The following is an 18,484-nucleotide window of genomic DNA, read 5'->3' on the forward strand; positions in this document are numbered from 1 at the left end:
AGAAAGAAAGGGAGAGAGTCTCTGTTTGTAATGTAGTACCACTGGTCTTCTGGTCTTCTTGCTGCAAAGGCAAGAGTGCTAACCACTACACCAACCGTGTGTCCACAACATAAAATGATTATTTAAAAAAATGTAATCCACCAATCAAACGATAGGAAAATACTTTTCAAGCCATCAAACAAATGTATGATGGAGAATCTCCAGCCCTGGTTTCCTAAATGCTTCTTTAATAGTTCATTATTGCTGGTTACACAGAGCACTTTGGAATCACACCTCTGTACATTGGTGAAAATTAGAAGGCGTTTGAAACTGGAATAGTTTTTTCATATTCTACAGCTTGACTTCACGCGTGGGTTAATGAACAGTTTATAATCAGCTTAATATACATGCAGACACACACATGTGTGGTGGGGGCGGGGTTCTATGTATGATTCCACTCCATGGTGCACGCCGGGCTCCGTCAGTTTGAGTGAAGATGGTGAAAATCTGAGGCCAAACAGGTGAAACCAACGCAGGAGTGAGAAAGTCAAGAGAAACCAGGAAGAAATGAGTGTAAAAGACACATGGATAATTGGAGGAGCAGTGGAGGGTGAGGACGGAGGACGGGGAGGACGGGGAGGACGGGGAGGGGGGTGCCTGGATACTTGTATCAGTAGTTTTGACTGATCACATGAAGCTGAATCTGTGACACCACACACGATGGGTTTTTACAATTGGAAGCACACAGATAGAAGTGAGGGCAGGGGGTTAAATGTATGTGTGTGAGAGGACACATCATTTATCTGCCATGTCTTTGTTGTTGTTGTTGTTGTTATTTATCCTCCAATTGTACTATTTTGTTGTTGAGTACCACAAAAGGCTAACAGGACTTTCCTATTTTAATATAATCTTCAAAACTGATGCAAGGATGAGATTAAGTGTCTTTTAAGAGACAGTTGAGGTTTTTTGCGTGTTTTTTCTTATACTGAGAGTTAGCTCTGCTTTAGTGAGAACAGGCTTCCCTTAGAACAGCATTGCAGCAGTCTAATGGACTGAAGATAACTGCACCATTAGTCCTTTAAGTCTTGATATAATACTCAACTTTTAAAAAGCCAGCGTTTCAGAAAGCAACGCAATCTTCACTTTACACCCAAATGGCGAAATTAAGCAGGAAACACATTCTTAAGCAGAGGTGATGGCTCTGAGACAGCAAGGTCATCTCTGCTTTCTCTAAAACGGGTTAGTCATCAAATGTACGGTATATACTGTTTGATTCACATTTCATTACTGAAAGTTCACTATCATCTATATGACTAGTTTGTTTAGAATCAGCTGGTTTAAATTAAAAGCTCTGTGCAGTCTATGAGACGGACATAAACACATATGTATATAGATAGATATATCTATATCTATATATCTATATAGATATAGATATGTATATTGTTCTCTGTAAATGTTCATCCATTTGCTGTGTGTCAAATCTGCAGGAGTTTGATCCTGAGGAGTTCTACCACTTGTTGGAAGCAGCAGAGGGCCATGCCAAGGAGGGCCAGGGCATCAAGTCCGACATCCCCAGATACATCATCAGCCAGCTGGGCCTCACCAGGGACCCCCTGGAGGGTATAAGACCTTTACCAGCACCTGTGCTGTAGCTTGATGTTTGAGTCTCTGGTGCTGCTTGGTGACTGATCAGCGTGGTTTGTGTTCTCTTAGAAATGGCCCAGCTGAGCAGTTATGATAGTGGGAACCCAGAGACCCCAGAGACTGATGAGTGTGTGGACGTGAGTACATGAACAGAACCTCAAATACTTAAATAAACTATAAGTAATACGATGTCACTGATCGTTCATAGTTTATTTAAGTAAATTGCGGTGGGGAACAGTACAATGATACCAGATCATTCTTCATTCTTGTTTTTCCATGCCCTCGCTGAACCCCCGTGTGCTGTGTGTGTTTCAGAGTCGAGGAACCACAGTCCCCGCAGCTCCACCACAGACTAAAACCAAAACACCCAGAGAGGAAGACTTTGAAAACATCAAGCTCATCAGTAACGGAGCCTATGGGTACGACAACATACACCGTCTCCTCTTTCTCTAAATGAATGGATACCAGCCACAATTTTAATTAACACCTCCTCCGTTTCACTACATTTAATTTGAGCTCACTGTATAATTAAGTGTAGGAATAATGTGTGACGTCCTGTGTCGCAGTGCTGTGTTTCTGGTGCGTCACAAGGAGACCCGTCAGCGCTTCGCCATGAAGAAGATCAACAAGCAGAATCTGATCCTGAGGAACCAGATCCAGCAGGCCTTTGTCGAGAGAGACATCCTGACGTTCGCCGAGAACCCGTTTGTTGTCTCCATGTTCTGTTCTTTTGAGACCAGGAGGCACCTCTGCATGGTGATGGAGTATGTGGAGGGTAAGACATCCATCCTCAGTCATGAGTGGTGTGTTTAGACGTCCCGCGTTGTCTAATGTTGCGGCTGTTGTCCGCAGGCGGAGACTGTGCCACGCTGCTGAAGAATATCGGGGCCTTGCCGGTGGATATGGCTCGTATGTACTTTGCAGAGACTGTGTTAGCGTTGGAGTATCTGCACAACTATGGCATTGTGCACCGAGACCTCAAACCTGACAAGTAAGACACACATATGCAGTCATTTTTTTTTTCCTTTTAGAATGGAGCAGGATTTTGAGTCGTAAACCTTCCCGTCTTCTCCCGCAGTCTTCTCATCACCTCCATGGGACACATCAAGCTCACTGACTTTGGTCTCTCAAAGATCGGACTGATGAGTCTGACTACGAACTTGTATGAAGGACACATTGAGAAAGACACCAGGGAGTTCCTCGATAAACAGGTGATGACTCGTGCATTCACTTTTTTAATCTGGTGGTCATGTCTGGATTTTGTGCTTTTTCTTTGTTTTATCATAAAAGCATATTTATTAAGCACGCGTGACTGTCTCACATCCCCCTTCCTGGTCAAACTTTAATACTTCCTATAACTAGCCGTTGTAGGCTTGGTTTCCTTTTGTTCATGTGGTCACTAACAGTTATTGTTGTTGTTACTGGTGTTTTTATCTCATATTCATAATTATTATTAACATTGTTAGTGTCATTATGGTGTCTTGGTGTCTGCACTGTTTTTGGTGCTTGTTTTTCTCCCTCTCTCTCTCTCATCTGTCCGGTCCTCACATCACATAACCAAAATTAAAATAAATGATTAAATAATTTAAAACAGGTGGAGTATGACCAGCCTTTACCTGTCCAATAGAAGTAAAAATGAAACTTCTACATTAAAAACTGAATAACAAAATGAAACATTTGATTTAGTAACTGGCATATGTGCGTCTTCAGGTGTGTGGTACCCCAGAATACATTGCTCCAGAGGTGATTCTGCGTCAGGGCTACGGGAAGCCTGTGGACTGGTGGGCGATGGGCGTCATCCTGTACGAGTTCCTGGTGGGCTGCGCTCCTTTCTTTGGAGACACACCCGAGGAACTGTTCGGTCAGGTCATCAGTGGTGAGTTGATCCTGTGGCACGTAGCAGAAACACATGTGAACACAGGGATGTTGGTGTTTGTTAGACACGAGAACTGTGGGTGTGGGAAAAAAACACACAAGGAGAGAGAGAATCTTCTTCCTGTGTCAGTCGCAACACTTACTGTGAACGCTGCCGACAGCAGAGCCGACATTATCATCAGTATTGAAGTGATAGAGATCTTACAGCAGAGGCACATAGAACTAAGTAAAGCTTTATTTGTATAGCACCTGTGCTTTCACATACACACACATATATACAGTACAAACAAAACAAATAAAAAGAATGGTCATATTTACATATCATGGTAAATTGATTTAAGGTGCTTGCAAAGGAAGAAAAGCAATGAGATAAAAGGATAAACAGATAAAAGGATAAAAGACGGCATCACATAAAAGCAAGTCTATAAAAACGAGTTTTAAAAAGAGATTTAAAAGATGACACTGAATTAGCAAGCCTGATCTCTGCATATCTGACGTACAGGGAATAAAATCAGTCGTAATTCCTCCTCTGTGGTCCTTCCTCCTTTGAATTCCCTTTGATGAAAGAGCAAATCAATGTCCGTAAAGCTGTATCGATCCTGATGTGATTCTGTCTGTCCTGATTGATGCAGTGTGCTGGTAAAGAATCAAGGGCCTCAGCAGTGTGTGCAGTAGTTTCCTCTGTCCTCCTGATATTTGTCAGTGGCTGTTAAATTGTGATTGTATGAGAAAGTGACGCATGGAGTGACTTGACCTGAGTGAGCAGTTGATGTGCAGCCACATTCTGAGGTGCCAGCCTATTTAAAGGTTTAAAAACAAACAATAACATTTTAAAATCAGTCTTAAAATGCCAGCGTGGGATCATTTTTACACCCACTGGTAAGAAAACGTGTCACCCAGTAGCCTTTGAGTTTTGATAGAAGTCTACGTTGGTGAAAGCTTGTTTTTATGACACAGCTGCATTAGTTCAAGTTACTGTATGACTTCAGTGAAATTCTTAATTCAGGTTTCCCTAAGAGACACAAACCTACCAACTGAGCAGTAGAGCGGACAGAAATGCTGCTTTTCTCTATGGACTTTGGTGCATGAGCTAAAGATTTCATTAATAGATGCTTGTATTTGCACTGGCAGCGATGTTGTCACTGAGAGCCGGCCTTCATGACTGAAAATACTCTCCACTGCCTCTTTAAAACTGTACCATAAGAGAACCGCAGCTTTGTATTTACACTGTACCTGAGACACAGAAACGTGTGTTTGTGTTAGATGACATTATCTGGCCAGAGGAAGATGAAGCTCTGCCTCAGGAGGCCCAGGACCTCATCTCTAAACTGCTGAGGCAGAATCCACTGGAGAGACTGGGCACAGGTAACAAGCACACACACAGTCGTAACCGTTTGATGGTCAGGTCTCACTGAAATATATCCTCGTCTGTCTGTCTGTCTGTCTGATTCCTCTCCGTCTGTTCCTTATTCTCCGTCTCCACAGGAAGTGCCTTTGAAGTGAAGCAGCACCTGTTCTTCACAGACCTGGACTGGAACAGCCTTTTGAGACAGAAGGCTGAGTTCATCCCCCAGCTGGAGTCAGAGGATGACACCAGCTACTTTGACAGTATGTATCCGAGTTAGCTGTTAGCTGCTACTCTCACTGTTAGAAACACGACTGATCTAATCGCTGTGTCGCCGTCAGCTCGTTCTGATCGGTACCACCACGTTGACTCGGAGGAAGAAGACGACACCAACGATGATGAGCACGTGGAGATCCGTCAGTTCTCGTCCTGCTCGCCTCGTTTCAGCAAGGTACGTGGAAGTATAATATAATATAATATAATATAAAATAATACAATATAATATGATATAATATAATGTAATATAGTACAATATAATATAATACAATATAATATGTTATAATATAATATAGTACAATATAATATAATATAATATAGTATAATATAATATAATATGATATAATATAATATAGTACAATATAATATAATATAAAATAATACAATATAATATGATGTAATATAATATAATACAATATAATATGATGTAATATAATATGTTATAATATAATATAGTACAATATAATATAATATAATACAATACAATATAATATAATATGATGTAATATAATATGTTATAATATAATATAGTACAGTATAATATAATATAATACAATATAATATGTTATAATATAATATAGTACAATATAATATGTTATAATATAATATAGTACAATATAATATAATACAATATAATATGTTATAATATAATATAGTACAATATAATATGTTATAATATAATATAGTACAATATAATATAATACAATATAATATGTTATAATATAATATAGTACAATATAATATAATATAATATAGTACAATATAATATAATATAATAATATAATATAATAATAATAATAATAATAATAAGAGAAAATCTCTAAAAAGAACCTACATTTTAGTAAAGGTTGTGTCACGTATGGATGATGTTGTGCAGGTGTACAGCAGCATGGAGCGTCTGTCTCTGCACGAGGAGAAGAGGACTCCTCCTCCCACCAAACGCAGCCTCAGTGAAGAGGGAGGAGATCGCATCGACAGCCTGAGTGGACTCAAGTCCAGAGATCGATCCTGGCTGGTGGGATCTCCAGAGATGTGAGTTCTTCACCTTCACCGTGGACTTTTAGAATCATAAGTTATGCATTTCTTCACAGCACCTGACTGTGCTTGTTTTTATTTTGGTTGTTGTTGAGTGTATTTTGCACTTTGACATGAATGTATGATCTTTGCACCTGCTCACTTCTCCCCAGCCTCAGGAAGCGTCTGTCTGTTTCGGAGTCGTCGCACACGGAGAGTGACTCCAGCCCACCGCTGACCGTCCGGAGGCGCTGCTGCTCCGCCATCATTGAGATGCCCCGCTTTGCCATCTCCGCTGAGGAGGAAGGAGGCCAAGGTAAAAGCAACAACATCCACCTCAGCCCAGAAACACTGGACAGAATAAAAGAAAGATGTTGAGACTCTTTGCTGTCATCAGATGTTGATGATGTAACTGTAGCCCGTGTCTTCCCTCCTCGGGTGCAGCAGGAAGTCGTAAGAGTCCCAGCCTGCTGGGTCCCAATGTAGTGAGGGGTCCAAGGAGCGACGAGCTGCCCCTCACCATTCCAGAGCTGCCCCTGGAGAGAGAGCTGAAGCTGGACGAGTCTCCCACCACCCCGACCTCCACCTGCAGTCAGCTGAGCAAGAGCACCCTCACACGTCAGTACAGTCGCACACACACACACACTACAGAGACACACACAGTAGAGAATAACACGTGACAAATGTGATCGATTAAGTGAGTGAATCTAGTTCTGATGGACATCATGCATGTCTTATCTACGTCACAATTCTCAAACCTCATCCTCTAATTTATACTTTTAATACTTAAGTATATTTAATACATGTGCGTAAACTTTGGATACGTTTAGAGTTTTACTTTTACTTTAAATAAAAGTAAAAAAGTGCAGGCAGGAAAATGGCATTACAATTTAAACACCAACTGTTGTCACATGTTACTGTTTTTATTCTCTATAATGTTGTTTAGTGGAACAGAACAGCAAATATAGATATAGATTTAATAAGGAGCTACTGACACCTAAATAAATCCAGCTACACATGAAAGTCTGAGGTTTTCTAAAGACCTGCACCACTGTGTTGAGAGGAAGTGCCCTCGCCTTTACTTCTCCATCTTCTTCTGCCAACACAGCGGGCGGCCCAGCCACCACCAGTGACCACGGTCAGAGAGGGATTGGCAGTAATGGAGCTGTTAAAGGTGCGGCAGACAGTGAGTCTCCATCCACCCCAAAAGCCATCAGTGACCTGGCAGCGCGCAGAGCTCGCCATCGCCTGCTGTCTGGAGATTCAGACAAACACTCCACAACGCCGAGCTCTCGGCCAATCAACAAGGTCATCAAGTCTGCGTCGGCCACCACGCTGTCACTGATGATCCCTGCAGGTCAGTGAGTCACTACTGTCATATGAGATACTCGCACAGGATGAATAAATAGGACAAACTTCAGCTCGCAGTCGGAATAGACTGTGTAATAGCTCGATAAAGTGGCAAACTGTAGTTAAGTAGGTGTAGATTATGAGGTGAGGTTTTACGTGTGCCCTGACCACACAACCTTCATTCTTTTTTTTGTTACGTGCCCAGTGACACTTGGTCCGAGGCTTGAAACTGCGACGCTCTCACCTACTAAAACCTGTATTACTGTCATTAGACCACCACGGAGCCTCCCCGCTGGCCAGCCCAATGTCACCACACTCGCTGTCGTCCAATCCGTCGTCACGAGACTCCTCCCCGAGCCGGGACCTGTCCCCGGCTGTGAGCAACGTCAAGCCTGCCATCGTCATCCACAGAGCGGGCAAGAAATACGGCTTCACTCTGAGAGCAATCCGAGTCTACATGGGAGACACTGACATCTACACTGTACATCACATGGTCTGGGTAAGCACACAGTGCTCATACACCACGTATAAGAATAACGTTTTATGGATGTAAAATGGAGACTAAGATGCTGCTTTGTAAGCAAGAATTTAAAAATAATTGACTTTTATTTATGTCGTTTGGTATCATGACACAAATCAAATTAATATTTCTGTCAAGCTTGAAGGTAACTGGGTCAATATAAGAGATATAAAGCTGCACACAGGTTGTTTCTCTGGACTAATGAAAAGTTTTCTTTTGAGACGTTTGTACTTTTCAAAGGCGAGTGACAACTCACGCTCTAAAATAACATGTAATCTACTGTTTATGATCTTCAAATACACTTGTTGTCGTTCATTTCAGATAATGTCTATTTTATTTCTTATTTTTGTCAATGTTAAATATCCTTCATTTAGCATTAAAAAGACAAATAAGTATATTTATATCTGACTGTGACTTGAATCTACTTCTGGCATTCGTTAGTGGTGGACGTCAGTGAGCATCATAACCCATGAAAGGAGGATTACTATAATAACTACATTAATACACTCTTTGTACAAATGTGACTGTGTGGTTCCTGTGAGATGGGATTCTTGCTGTTGACAGAAGATAACACTAACAAAACAACATCCTCATAACCCGGAGCTCACTCTCTCTCTCTCTCTCTCTCTCTCAGCATGTGGAGGAGGGGGGTCCAGCCCATGAGGCGGGGCTGAGGGAGGGAGACCTCATCACACATGTCAATGGAGAGGCAGTCCATGGTCTGGTTCACACTGAGGTGGTGGAGCTCATACTGAAGGTATGAATAATTCAAAGGCTCCGTGTTCACCAAGGTTACTCTCATATACCTGTGTAAAATCAAACAACTACAAACCTTATTCATGTGATTTTTCTTTGCTGAAGGACGTTAAAAAAAGTGGAAAGTGAAAATAAAAAAAGGACAAACCGTAAAGTGATACTTCATCTTTCCTGATCTGTGATGTAGTGACACAGTCAGTGCTGGGCACATGAAAACATGACAAATGAACAAAATGTTAACCTAAAAAAACAACACGAGCTTAACACTAGAACTACTAGAGTGGTTGTTTTGTCCATTTTAATGTTTTAAATTAACAATCAACATTAATCACATATACTGTAATTTAAAATAGAAAGTTTAATGTTTATTAGAATCTGTTTTTTCTAGATTTCAGTGTTGGTTTTTAAAATAATGTGTAAAACATGTAACAGCATCACAGCTATGACCTTTCTAGAATCCTGGTAGTTTGAGTGTTACACTGCAAAAAATGAAAATATGTACTAGTGTAATTGACTTGATTTCAGTGTATTTATCTAATAACACCTTTTTTTTTTTTGTTTTTTACTTATTTACTTTATTATTTGCTTTTTTTCAAGGTGTTCTGTTCTTGCTGCACTGATCATTTAGCCTGAAACAAGTATAGTGGTTATTTATTTCCTTGTCTCTACAATATCTTACAAATATGATCATTAGACTGTATTTTCTGACCACAACTGAAAAAGTGGTGCAGCAGGAGAGTGAGAAGTTTACGACGTCTGTGGATAGAATTAGCACGTTTAGCTCTGGGGGACACATGAGCTACTGCTTTCTAGTTTGGTAAGTTTGTGTCACTTGGGTAAATCAGTAGATCAACAACTTCCTGCGTGCAGTGATGTAAAAGAAAAAGCCTTGGCGAACACTTCCCTCAGATATTGTAGCCTAAAGTAGTCATGGAGTTTATCATGTCTTCAGTGAGAGGAAGTGTTCAAAGACTTTGTGTAAATCTTCATCTCCAGTGTGGTTTGTGTTGTTTTTTCAGAGTGGTGCTAAAGTGTCCATCTGTGCCACTCCGTTTGAAAACACGTCCATCAAAATCGGACCCGCCCGAAAGACCAGCCACAAATCTAAAATGGCGAGGCGCAACAAGAAGACCAAGACCAAGGAGGGTCAGGACAGGTGAAGCACATGTCCTACATGACTTCAAGCCTGCGCGTGTGGACTCCTGGACTGATCCTTCTCTGTGTGTTGTTTTTGTTCAGCAGTAAGAAGAGAACGTCTCTGTTCAGGAAGATCACCAAGCAGGCGTCGCTCCTGCACACCAGCCGCAGTCTGTCGTCTCTGAATCGCTCCCTGTCCTCTGGGGAGAGCGGCCCTGGCTCACCAACGCACAACCTGTCACCGAGAAGCCCCACACAGGGCTACAGGTCCACTCCTGACTCCACCCACTCAGGTGCGTGAGCGACCAGTTGAACCTGGAATGAGAACTGTCAACTGTAATGAACTAAAAACAGTTCAAGTGATAACAAATGAATGTTGTGAAGGATGTATTTTTCATCATTTGCTCATTATTTTAACATTCAGATACAGTTCAATGAATCTAATCTCGCAGAGAGAAAGACAATATGAATATGAATGGTTAGTTAATGTTTAACGCATCATCTCTATAAATACAGGTGCAGGAAACTCGTCCCAGAGCAGCTCCCCGAGCTCCAGCGTCCCAAACTCCCCGGCGAGCTCTGGCCACATCCGGCCCAGCTCCCTGCACGGCCTCGCCCCCAAGCTCCAGCGCCAATACCGTTCACCCCGACGCAAGTCTGCCGGCAACATCCCCCTCTCCCCTCTTGCGCGCACACCGTCGCCCACGCCCCAGAGCAGCTCGCCACAGCGCTCGCCTTCCCCGCTGCCGAGCCACGCTCTGGGACAGCCGGCTGTGGGCCAGTCCTTCCCTGTGAAGCTCCACTCCTCCCCTCCCCTGGTGAGGCAGATATCCCGACCCAAGAGTGCCGAGCCTCCACGCTCTCCACTACTCAAGAGGGTGCAGTCAGCTGAGAAGCTGGCCTCCTCCCTCTCCAACGCCCCCTCATCTCCCTCCGGAGTGGCGGCAGTGGGGGAGAAGAAGCTGGCGGCGGGAGCAGCTGTGGGAAGTCGTAAACACAGTCTGGACATCTCACATTCAGAGTTCAAGAAGGAGATTCTCCAGAGGGACCCAAGTCTACAGAGCCTGCAGGTACGAGTTTCATCACACAGCAGAGGCTTTATTGATCACTTTGTTGTTTATGCAGATAAAATAAAGAAAATGATCAGTTCATTTATTCAGGGCATGTCAGCCCTGACTCGGCTCCATGTGAACCAGCCTGTGAGATGAAAGCTCGCTCTCGCTGGCAACATGAATAAAAAACACTTTATCTTGTTTTAGATTAATGTTTTATTTGTTTTAGTTCAGTGAAATCATGTGTTCAGATTTACTTCAGTGACACAAAGAAGAAAAAGACAAGCAACTCCTCTTTCTCTGCAAGTTCGAATATACGTGCTGATATTTTCTGTGGACTTTGGTGTGGGAGAGTGAGCAATTTAAAAAATTGCAACTTTCAACTTTTGGAAAAAGAAGCTAAAGCTGCAAACACACATGCATAATATTCTTAAGAAGTCGTAGACATGGTGTACATGTCATGATGTGAACCCTTAGTGAAGATGCATAAGTCTGTTTTCCCTTGTGTCCGTACTGACAGCCATGTTTTTAATCCCAGTGAGCATCAGTGTCTCAAGCTGACACACGCAGACAAGACTGAGTCAGTGTCTCATACAACCACACTTTTAAAAAACCCCAGACGATCTCTCTATATACACCATCGTGTGCTTTATGAATCACTTACTCATTTCCTCTGTGTCTTCTTCCTCACTGACCTTCAGGAGTCCGCCAGCGAGGGCGTGCTGTCCTCAGCAGGACGGGGCGTGGAGAAGGGCTGCCTGCAGAAGCACTCCTCCTCCTCCTCCTCCTCCTCCTCATCGAGGAAGTTGGGGCGTCAGGAGGGAGACAGTTCCCTGATCTCCGTGTCCGGCTCGCTGGGCCTGGCCCCCGGGAAGAGCAAACTGAAAGATAAGCTGTCAGCGATCCGGCAGGACAGGGCCGAGCGGCGGGAATCACTGCAGAAGCAAGATGCCATACACGAGGTGGACTCCTCTGAGGATGAGACGGATGAAGGCTCAGAGGACAGCCAGGATGGGCGCAGGGGGACGACCTTTACCCCTCCTCCCCTCCTGAGACCCACCACTGTGAGAACAGGTCCTGGAGGAACACTACCATCCCTCTGCCTCTCCCCCTGCACCCCACACGCTACATTCACCCACACAGGGCCCTCACAGACGGGCAGGCCCACTCCCTTGCACACCCTCCCCTCCCTCGCAGAGACCAAGTGTGGTCAGAGCACCTCCTCCCCTGCATCTTCCTCAGAAGATGGTGAAAGACGGGAGAGGAAAGTTCTGGACCTAAGCGGCACCACTAAACCCACTCAGGGCCCGCTTCTCTTCTCCACTCCAGGCAGTGCATTCATCTCAGTCAGCAAGGACACGTTCCTCAAGCCCACTCCTCCACAAGACTCAAAGATTCTCCGTACGAAAACTGTCCCCTCAGAGTCCAGGACTGAAGACCGAACCCTGGACAGCCCAAAGACCCCAATCCCATCTACCACCATCACTCCCAGCACTCCTGACTACAGAACAACCACTAACACCACAGACTGCAGAACAAGCACGAGCACAGCAGATTGCCAAACCACTGAGAGCCAAGAGACTCCCCGCGCCTCCTGCTCGTCTCCAGGCGTCCCCAAAGAGAAGAAGGAGGCCGACAACCGCAGACTATGTGCAGCTGCTGCCGCTGCAGGTCTGAGTACTTCAGTGTCATCCACCTCCAGCCCCAATTCCACTTCAAGCTTCCCGGTTCCTCCCCCCGAGAGTAGCATGGACAAAGTGGTGTCTCAGTTGGCGATAGTAGCTAAGAGCGTTCTTGGTCCTGTCAAACTTAGCACAGGTGCAGACAAGAGCCAGAAAGACCACAACGCCTCCAGAGGTGGCGTCGCTGAAGTTGTCCCACCAAATGACATGCTATCATTCTCCTCCAAACACCCTCAGTCGCCTCGCCTCTCTCCAACCAGGCTGAAAACTGAGCGACTTTCCTCACCGACCACGTCGCAAAGTTCAGCCAAACCCTCTGCCCAAAAAGACTGCACAGCTCCAGCACGGCCGACCTGCAAAGACGTCCAAGAAAGACCCGCAACGGCACCTGCAAGCAGTGGGGACGCTGCCACCTCTGCAGCAGCAGCAGCAGCAGCAGCAGCAGCGGCGGCGGCGGCGGCTCAGTCCACCGTGAACGAGAGCTCTGCCACTTCTGCAACAGCCGAGCCACAGCGCAAGAGGTTCGAACCCCAGACGCCAACTGCCACCGCCAGCGCCGCGTCCGCGTCCTCACAACGCGACAAAGTGACCGCCAGCAAAAAGACGTAGCAGCAAAAGAGAAAATGTACAGATCACACCACCCACAGTGCTGGCTTGAGATTAACTCGCTCATACTGCATTGTGGGAATGAAACGACTTCATCACAACTTCACGCTAACCAGAGATTTTAAGTTGGAGAAGAACGGAGCAGAGAGAGAGACGGGCGGAGCCGTCGGAGGCAGAGACAGACGTGCTAATCCATACTTTCATTCCAGCTTCATGTTTTTATTTTGGTGTCCTCACACTTTGATTTCTGCTTTCACACTAAATGCAGCCACTGTACAGTTAGCAACAAGCTAAATAGACCAAATAGAATTCTCGCGTCGCTTCAGTCCCCGATGCTCCGACTCTGCAGGTTTGAAGAGTTTCCTGCTGTCGGATTAGATTAGATTAGAGTATGATAGAGAAGTCAATCTACACATAGAGTATGTGATGGATGCAGACTTTTCTGAAAGTATTTGGTGGAAAATGGAACCGTGGCACCAGACCTGATGTGGAAACACCAACTTTGTCTAAAGTGTTAGGAAATGTTTCCCAAGACAAATGAAACAAATCAATAACTTTATACTAAAATTTGAATAATTTAAACTGAACTTCAATCGGCTTCTTCGATATTTTAATATGTCAGCAAAAACGTCGCAACTCATGAACGTGGAGCTTTTAGATGTTTTCTGTCACGTTCACCATGCTGTGTGAAATCCAACTCTTAACCTTTAGCCATAGCAGGTTTTTTTCCCCTCCAAATGCTAAAAGCTAAACGAGCTCCATTTTATATTCAGTTGCAACCCAGCATATCAGCGTTAGCGTGAGTATGTGTTTTTATCAGAAACATTCTGAAAATGAAGCGATGGCCTGAGCTGTAGTGAAGACTCAAAGTGGGACCACCACCTCTTTTATTTCTCGTTTTATTCACCGTGTCGTTCTTTCATCTCTGTCATCTTAAGCCTGATTTAAACTCTGACACTGCATGTATCCACACTTCTGCCTCAGTTATATCAACTTCAGTCATTAAGATTGAAATAATTACAGATCAGGGTCATACGGAGGGAGCTGAAAGAGTCAGCTGGAGGTGTGTGGTTACTATGACGACGACGGAGTATAAATCAGGCTTAATCTTGCAAAGTTATCCGACTCTGTGTATGTGTTTGTGTGAGGGAGCCTGGTCATGTAAATACATATAAGGATATTTAAAGATGTGTTGTGCATCGGTTTTATACGGAGAGAGAGAAAGAGAGAGAGAGAGAGTCTTTAATTTTGTCTGATTAAAGGTAAAAAAAAAAAAGACAAGTAATCACTATAAGGAAATGACTGTCTGTCGTGTTCTGGTTGAAGCTCAGTTCTGCTGTTGCTTTAGGAGGTAAAAACAAAATGCAGTGAAGTCAGTTTGTGCTGTTTTTTCTGTCCTTTTCTTCCCGTTTCTTCTCCTTTATTCCTACTGTGTGTTTTAAAGTAATAGTTTGTTTTCAGGTTGTTTGTTTGTGTTTTTTGTTGCTTGGTCTGTCAGTCCTGTGCTGACCTCCACTGTTAAGGTGACACTGACTGTGCTATGTTTACTTTTTTCTTTCATTTGTTGCCTGTAGCAGTCAGTGGTCGTCTGACAGGCGCCGTGTGTTTACGCCTCCGCGTGTTTACGCCTCCGCGTGTTTACGCCTCCGCGTGTTTGTGTCTCGTGTGACGACGGCGTCGCCTGTGATGGAGGTCATTTTAAAACTGAGGAACATTCAGTGCACATATTATGTCATGATCACCTCCACTCTTGTGTGTGTGTGTGTGTGTGTTCTGTAGCAGTGCAGAAGTGTGTTGACAGGTGTGTGTGTGCGTGCGTGCATGTGCGTGCGTGTGTGCGTGTCATTTTGCCTCTTAGTGAGCTCAAACCACAGAAGCGAGATACATGGTTCACTTGAGTTTCACTGCTCACAAACCAAAGAGGCCGAAACACAAAACATCACATTTGAGTGTGAGCATGGACGGATTCATGAGCTGATGAAACGCTCGCTCGTTCAGTCACATGTCGTTGAGCTGTGGATCCATCGCTCCTCCTTCGTAGCATGACTGGCATCATGAGCACTGGGCCATAAACATCTCATTCTGTGAATCACACGTATGTGTTTCACTCTGGAATATGTCAAATCCACCTTCTTTTCCTGTCTTCCCTGTTCTCTCTGTGAGGGGCATAGAGCCCCGCCTCTTTGTGGAGTTCTGCCTCGTGATTGGATAAGACATTCTAAGATGCTGGAAAAGAGTACAGAGCTAATTTAACGCAGATGCGACGGCTTTAATGTTAAGAAACCGGTTATTTGTGCCTCAAATTCAAACCTTTGAATTACGACTGAATGTTTGTGATAATCCAGACTCGTCGATGGCTTCAGTCTTCTCACGTTGACGTTATAGCTCGTCACTAATACTATTACTATCATAGTATGAAACGCATCACATTTAGGTTTTTAATCAGGCGGAATCTACTCAGATGTTTCTACTGAGTGATGGAGGAGAAGAGTGAGCTTCCTGTGAGTCTTTTTGGAGGCTTTGACAGCTCGAGAAGCTCTTCATCATAGAAACACCACAGTGTTATTAGCCCCTCCTTCTTGTGGTCTGAAGGAAGGGGTGCGACTTCACTCAAGAATCATAATAATTCAGATTAGCTTGCACTTTGAATTGTGAGTTTACGTTAAATCCCTCCCACCATTCAATGAAATGGTTGGTGAACGTCTCTGTCTGTGCTCACACTCAAGTGTCTCAAGTGTCTTAAGTGTTTGTTGCTCCTGGGCCTCCGTACATGTGTGACTCTGAGGCTCATAGATGATTTAAACACACACACACACACACACGCATGACACGAGGTTCCGTGTTCAGTGCGTTAAACTCGTGTCTGTGTTTGAAGAAGCTCGGAGGCAAACGTGACTGGACTCAGTATTTCTAATGTGTGTGGTTGTGTGTGTGTGACACGAGTGTGATGAAGAGGATGATTCAGAGAGAGGACAGAACATTGCTCGAGTAAAAACCAGTGCAATATCTTTTTTTTATTATTATTGTGGTAAAAGCATGTTGTTGTCAATCTTACCTTACAACAATAATAAAGTTTTTTTATCATTACAGATGGCTTGTGTGTGTGTTATTGTCTTTTATGGCGCACGTCATGCGTTTACATGAAGGTGGCGTTTTGGGTGGAGATTTTACATATATATGTACATATACATATATATGTACATATACATATATATGTACATATGTATATATGATATATGCTATAAATGTGATTATTGAAGTGCTGTGAGGGACACATGGCTCTCACTGGAAACATGGCTGCTAGTGAGGACACGGAGACAAAGATTTTAGTCAGACTTTTCAAAATAAAGTCCATAGAGAAATCGGTGACTTCAGCCCACAGGGACACAGGAGCTGCTGGCTCGTTTAGGTTTATCCAAACTAAACTGTTTATCCAAACTAAACTGTTTATCCAAACTAAACTGTTTATCCAAACACTATACGTCATTTATTCACTTACTGATGGAGGCAGCAGTGCATCAACCACTCCTGTGTGCTGGGATTTAAAACAACTCATTTTCTCAACGGACTTTGGTGTGGCAGAGTGAGCTGCTTAGAAAACAACACAACTTCACGCTCCATTCGGAAAGTGTCTAATAGCGAGATAAAAAAAACTTTATTAGTTATTTATGTAATTGAAAAATATGCTAATAGTTTATTGTACAAATGAATATGTGACTGGGGCAGTAGCAGTAAAATCATAAATGGCATTTACATGACTTTGTTTTTTGTGATATGTAAATGAGTGTGTTCACAGAGCTCAACACTGACTCCATCACAACATACATTGTTATGCAGATGACACACAGCTATATTTATCAATGAGGCCGGATGAAATAAATTAGGTTGTTCAACTCCAGGAATGTCTCAGAGACATTAAGTCCTGGACGACCTGTAACTTTCTACTTTTAAACTTTTCTACTCGGCCCTAAACACCTCAAAGAAACTTTCTGACCACATTGTCAGATGACATCACCCTGGCTTCCAGTTCCACTGTGAGGAACCTTGGAGTTACTTTTGACCAGGAAATGTCATTTGATTCACACATAAAACCAATTTCCAGAACAGCCTTCTTCCACCTGCAGAACATTATGAAAATTAGAAACATTCTGTCCTTACAGGATGCTGAAAAACTAGTTCATGCTTTTGTTACATCTAGATTAGATTACTGTAACTCAGGATTATCAGGATGTGCCAACAAGTCTGTTCATTCAAAATGCTGCAGCAGGAGTTCTGACAGGAGCTAGAAAGAGAGACCACATAACTCCAGTGTTAGCTTCTCTACACTGGCTCCACCCACAGTTTAGAATTCAATTTAAAATCCTCCTCCTCACGTACAAAGCACTTCATGGTCACGCCCCTTCATACCTGAAAGACCTAGTCTTACCCTATCACCCTAATACACCACTTAGGTCACAAAATACAGGTTTACTTGTGGTTCCCAGAGTCTGTAAGAGTAGAATGGGAGGCAGAGCCTTCAGTTACCAGGCTCCTCCTCTCCTGTGGAACCAGCTTCCAATGATAGTTCGGGAGGCGGAGCCTCTCTGTATTTAAAGTTAGACTTAAAACTTTCCTTTTTGATGAAGCTTATAGTTAGAGCTGGTTCAGGGAAACCTGGACCATCTCTTAGTTATGCTGCTATAGAGCTAAACTGCTGGGGGATTTTCCTGTGGTGCACGCACATTCACTCTCTCACACTCAGGGTATGATTATGACTTTTTATATGTCATTAACCTTGTCTCTTTCTCTCCCTAGTTTGTGTCTTTCCTTCCTTCCCTCTCTCTCTCTCTGTATTCTCATCTTGCAGGTTGCAGGATCCAGATCCAGTTTTCGAGGCTATTGCTATCATACATATCATCACCATTATTATTGTGCTATAATTAAAAGTCGATATCATTGACTGTATAAACTTGTAACTTTGATACAATTGTTGTGTATCTGCTCCTGGTCTCTCTCGCGTCTGTCTCTACCTCATCTCCCTCTTGTCCTTTCTGTCCCCCCTTTCTGTCCCCCACCTCTCCTCTGTCCCATCTCTGAGCCTGGTTCTGTCAGAGATTTCTTCTTTTGTTAAGAGGGAGTTTTTTCTCTCCACTGCCCCCTAGTGTTTGCTCATTGTGTGAACTGTTGGGTTTCTCCGCTCTCCTTAATGTTGTCTATGTACAATGCCTTGAGATAATGTATGTTATGATTTGGCACTATACAAATACAA

General features: G+C 43.5%; 1 protein-coding gene across 13 annotated transcripts in view; it reads left to right on the forward strand.

The window, feature by feature from the left end:
• The window catches only part of mast2 (microtubule associated serine/threonine kinase 2), a 134,729-nt gene extending 118,406 nt beyond the window's left edge, over nucleotides 1-16,323 (forward strand). For 9 of the 13 annotated variants that reach the window (XM_044044640.1, XM_044044645.1, XM_044044643.1 and 6 more), the window contains 20 exons: nucleotides 1,467-1,599; nucleotides 1,693-1,760; nucleotides 1,939-2,042; nucleotides 2,190-2,398; nucleotides 2,476-2,614; nucleotides 2,702-2,834; nucleotides 3,334-3,499; nucleotides 4,762-4,863; nucleotides 4,984-5,106; nucleotides 5,185-5,294; nucleotides 5,997-6,151; nucleotides 6,307-6,449; nucleotides 6,578-6,751; nucleotides 7,242-7,490; nucleotides 7,756-7,982; nucleotides 8,638-8,760; nucleotides 9,779-9,915; nucleotides 9,999-10,189; nucleotides 10,413-10,966; nucleotides 11,650-16,323. In XM_044044640.1, coding sequence (XP_043900575.1) covers nucleotides 1,467-1,599; nucleotides 1,693-1,760; nucleotides 1,939-2,042; nucleotides 2,190-2,398; nucleotides 2,476-2,614; nucleotides 2,702-2,834; nucleotides 3,334-3,499; nucleotides 4,762-4,863; nucleotides 4,984-5,106; nucleotides 5,185-5,294; nucleotides 5,997-6,151; nucleotides 6,307-6,449; nucleotides 6,578-6,751; nucleotides 7,242-7,490; nucleotides 7,756-7,982; nucleotides 8,638-8,760; nucleotides 9,779-9,915; nucleotides 9,999-10,189; nucleotides 10,413-10,966; nucleotides 11,650-13,239 — 4,830 coding nt within the window. In that variant the 3' untranslated portion in view covers nucleotides 13,240-16,323. The remainder of the gene's footprint in view (nucleotides 1-1,466; nucleotides 1,600-1,692; nucleotides 1,761-1,938; nucleotides 2,043-2,189; nucleotides 2,399-2,475; nucleotides 2,615-2,701; nucleotides 2,835-3,333; nucleotides 3,500-4,761; nucleotides 4,864-4,983; nucleotides 5,107-5,184; nucleotides 5,295-5,996; nucleotides 6,152-6,306; nucleotides 6,450-6,577; nucleotides 6,752-7,241; nucleotides 7,491-7,755; nucleotides 7,983-8,637; nucleotides 8,761-9,778; nucleotides 9,916-9,998; nucleotides 10,190-10,412; nucleotides 10,967-11,649) is intronic. The other 4 variants (XM_044044641.1, XM_044044651.1, XM_044044653.1 and 1 more) reach the window with 2 other exon arrangements.
• The last annotated feature ends 2,161 nt before the right edge of the window (nucleotides 16,324-18,484 follow it).

Source organism: Solea senegalensis, linkage group LG14, assembly GCF_019176455.1.
Source record: "Solea senegalensis isolate Sse05_10M linkage group LG14, IFAPA_SoseM_1, whole genome shotgun sequence".
NCBI lineage: Eukaryota > Metazoa > Chordata > Actinopteri > Pleuronectiformes > Soleidae > Solea > Solea senegalensis.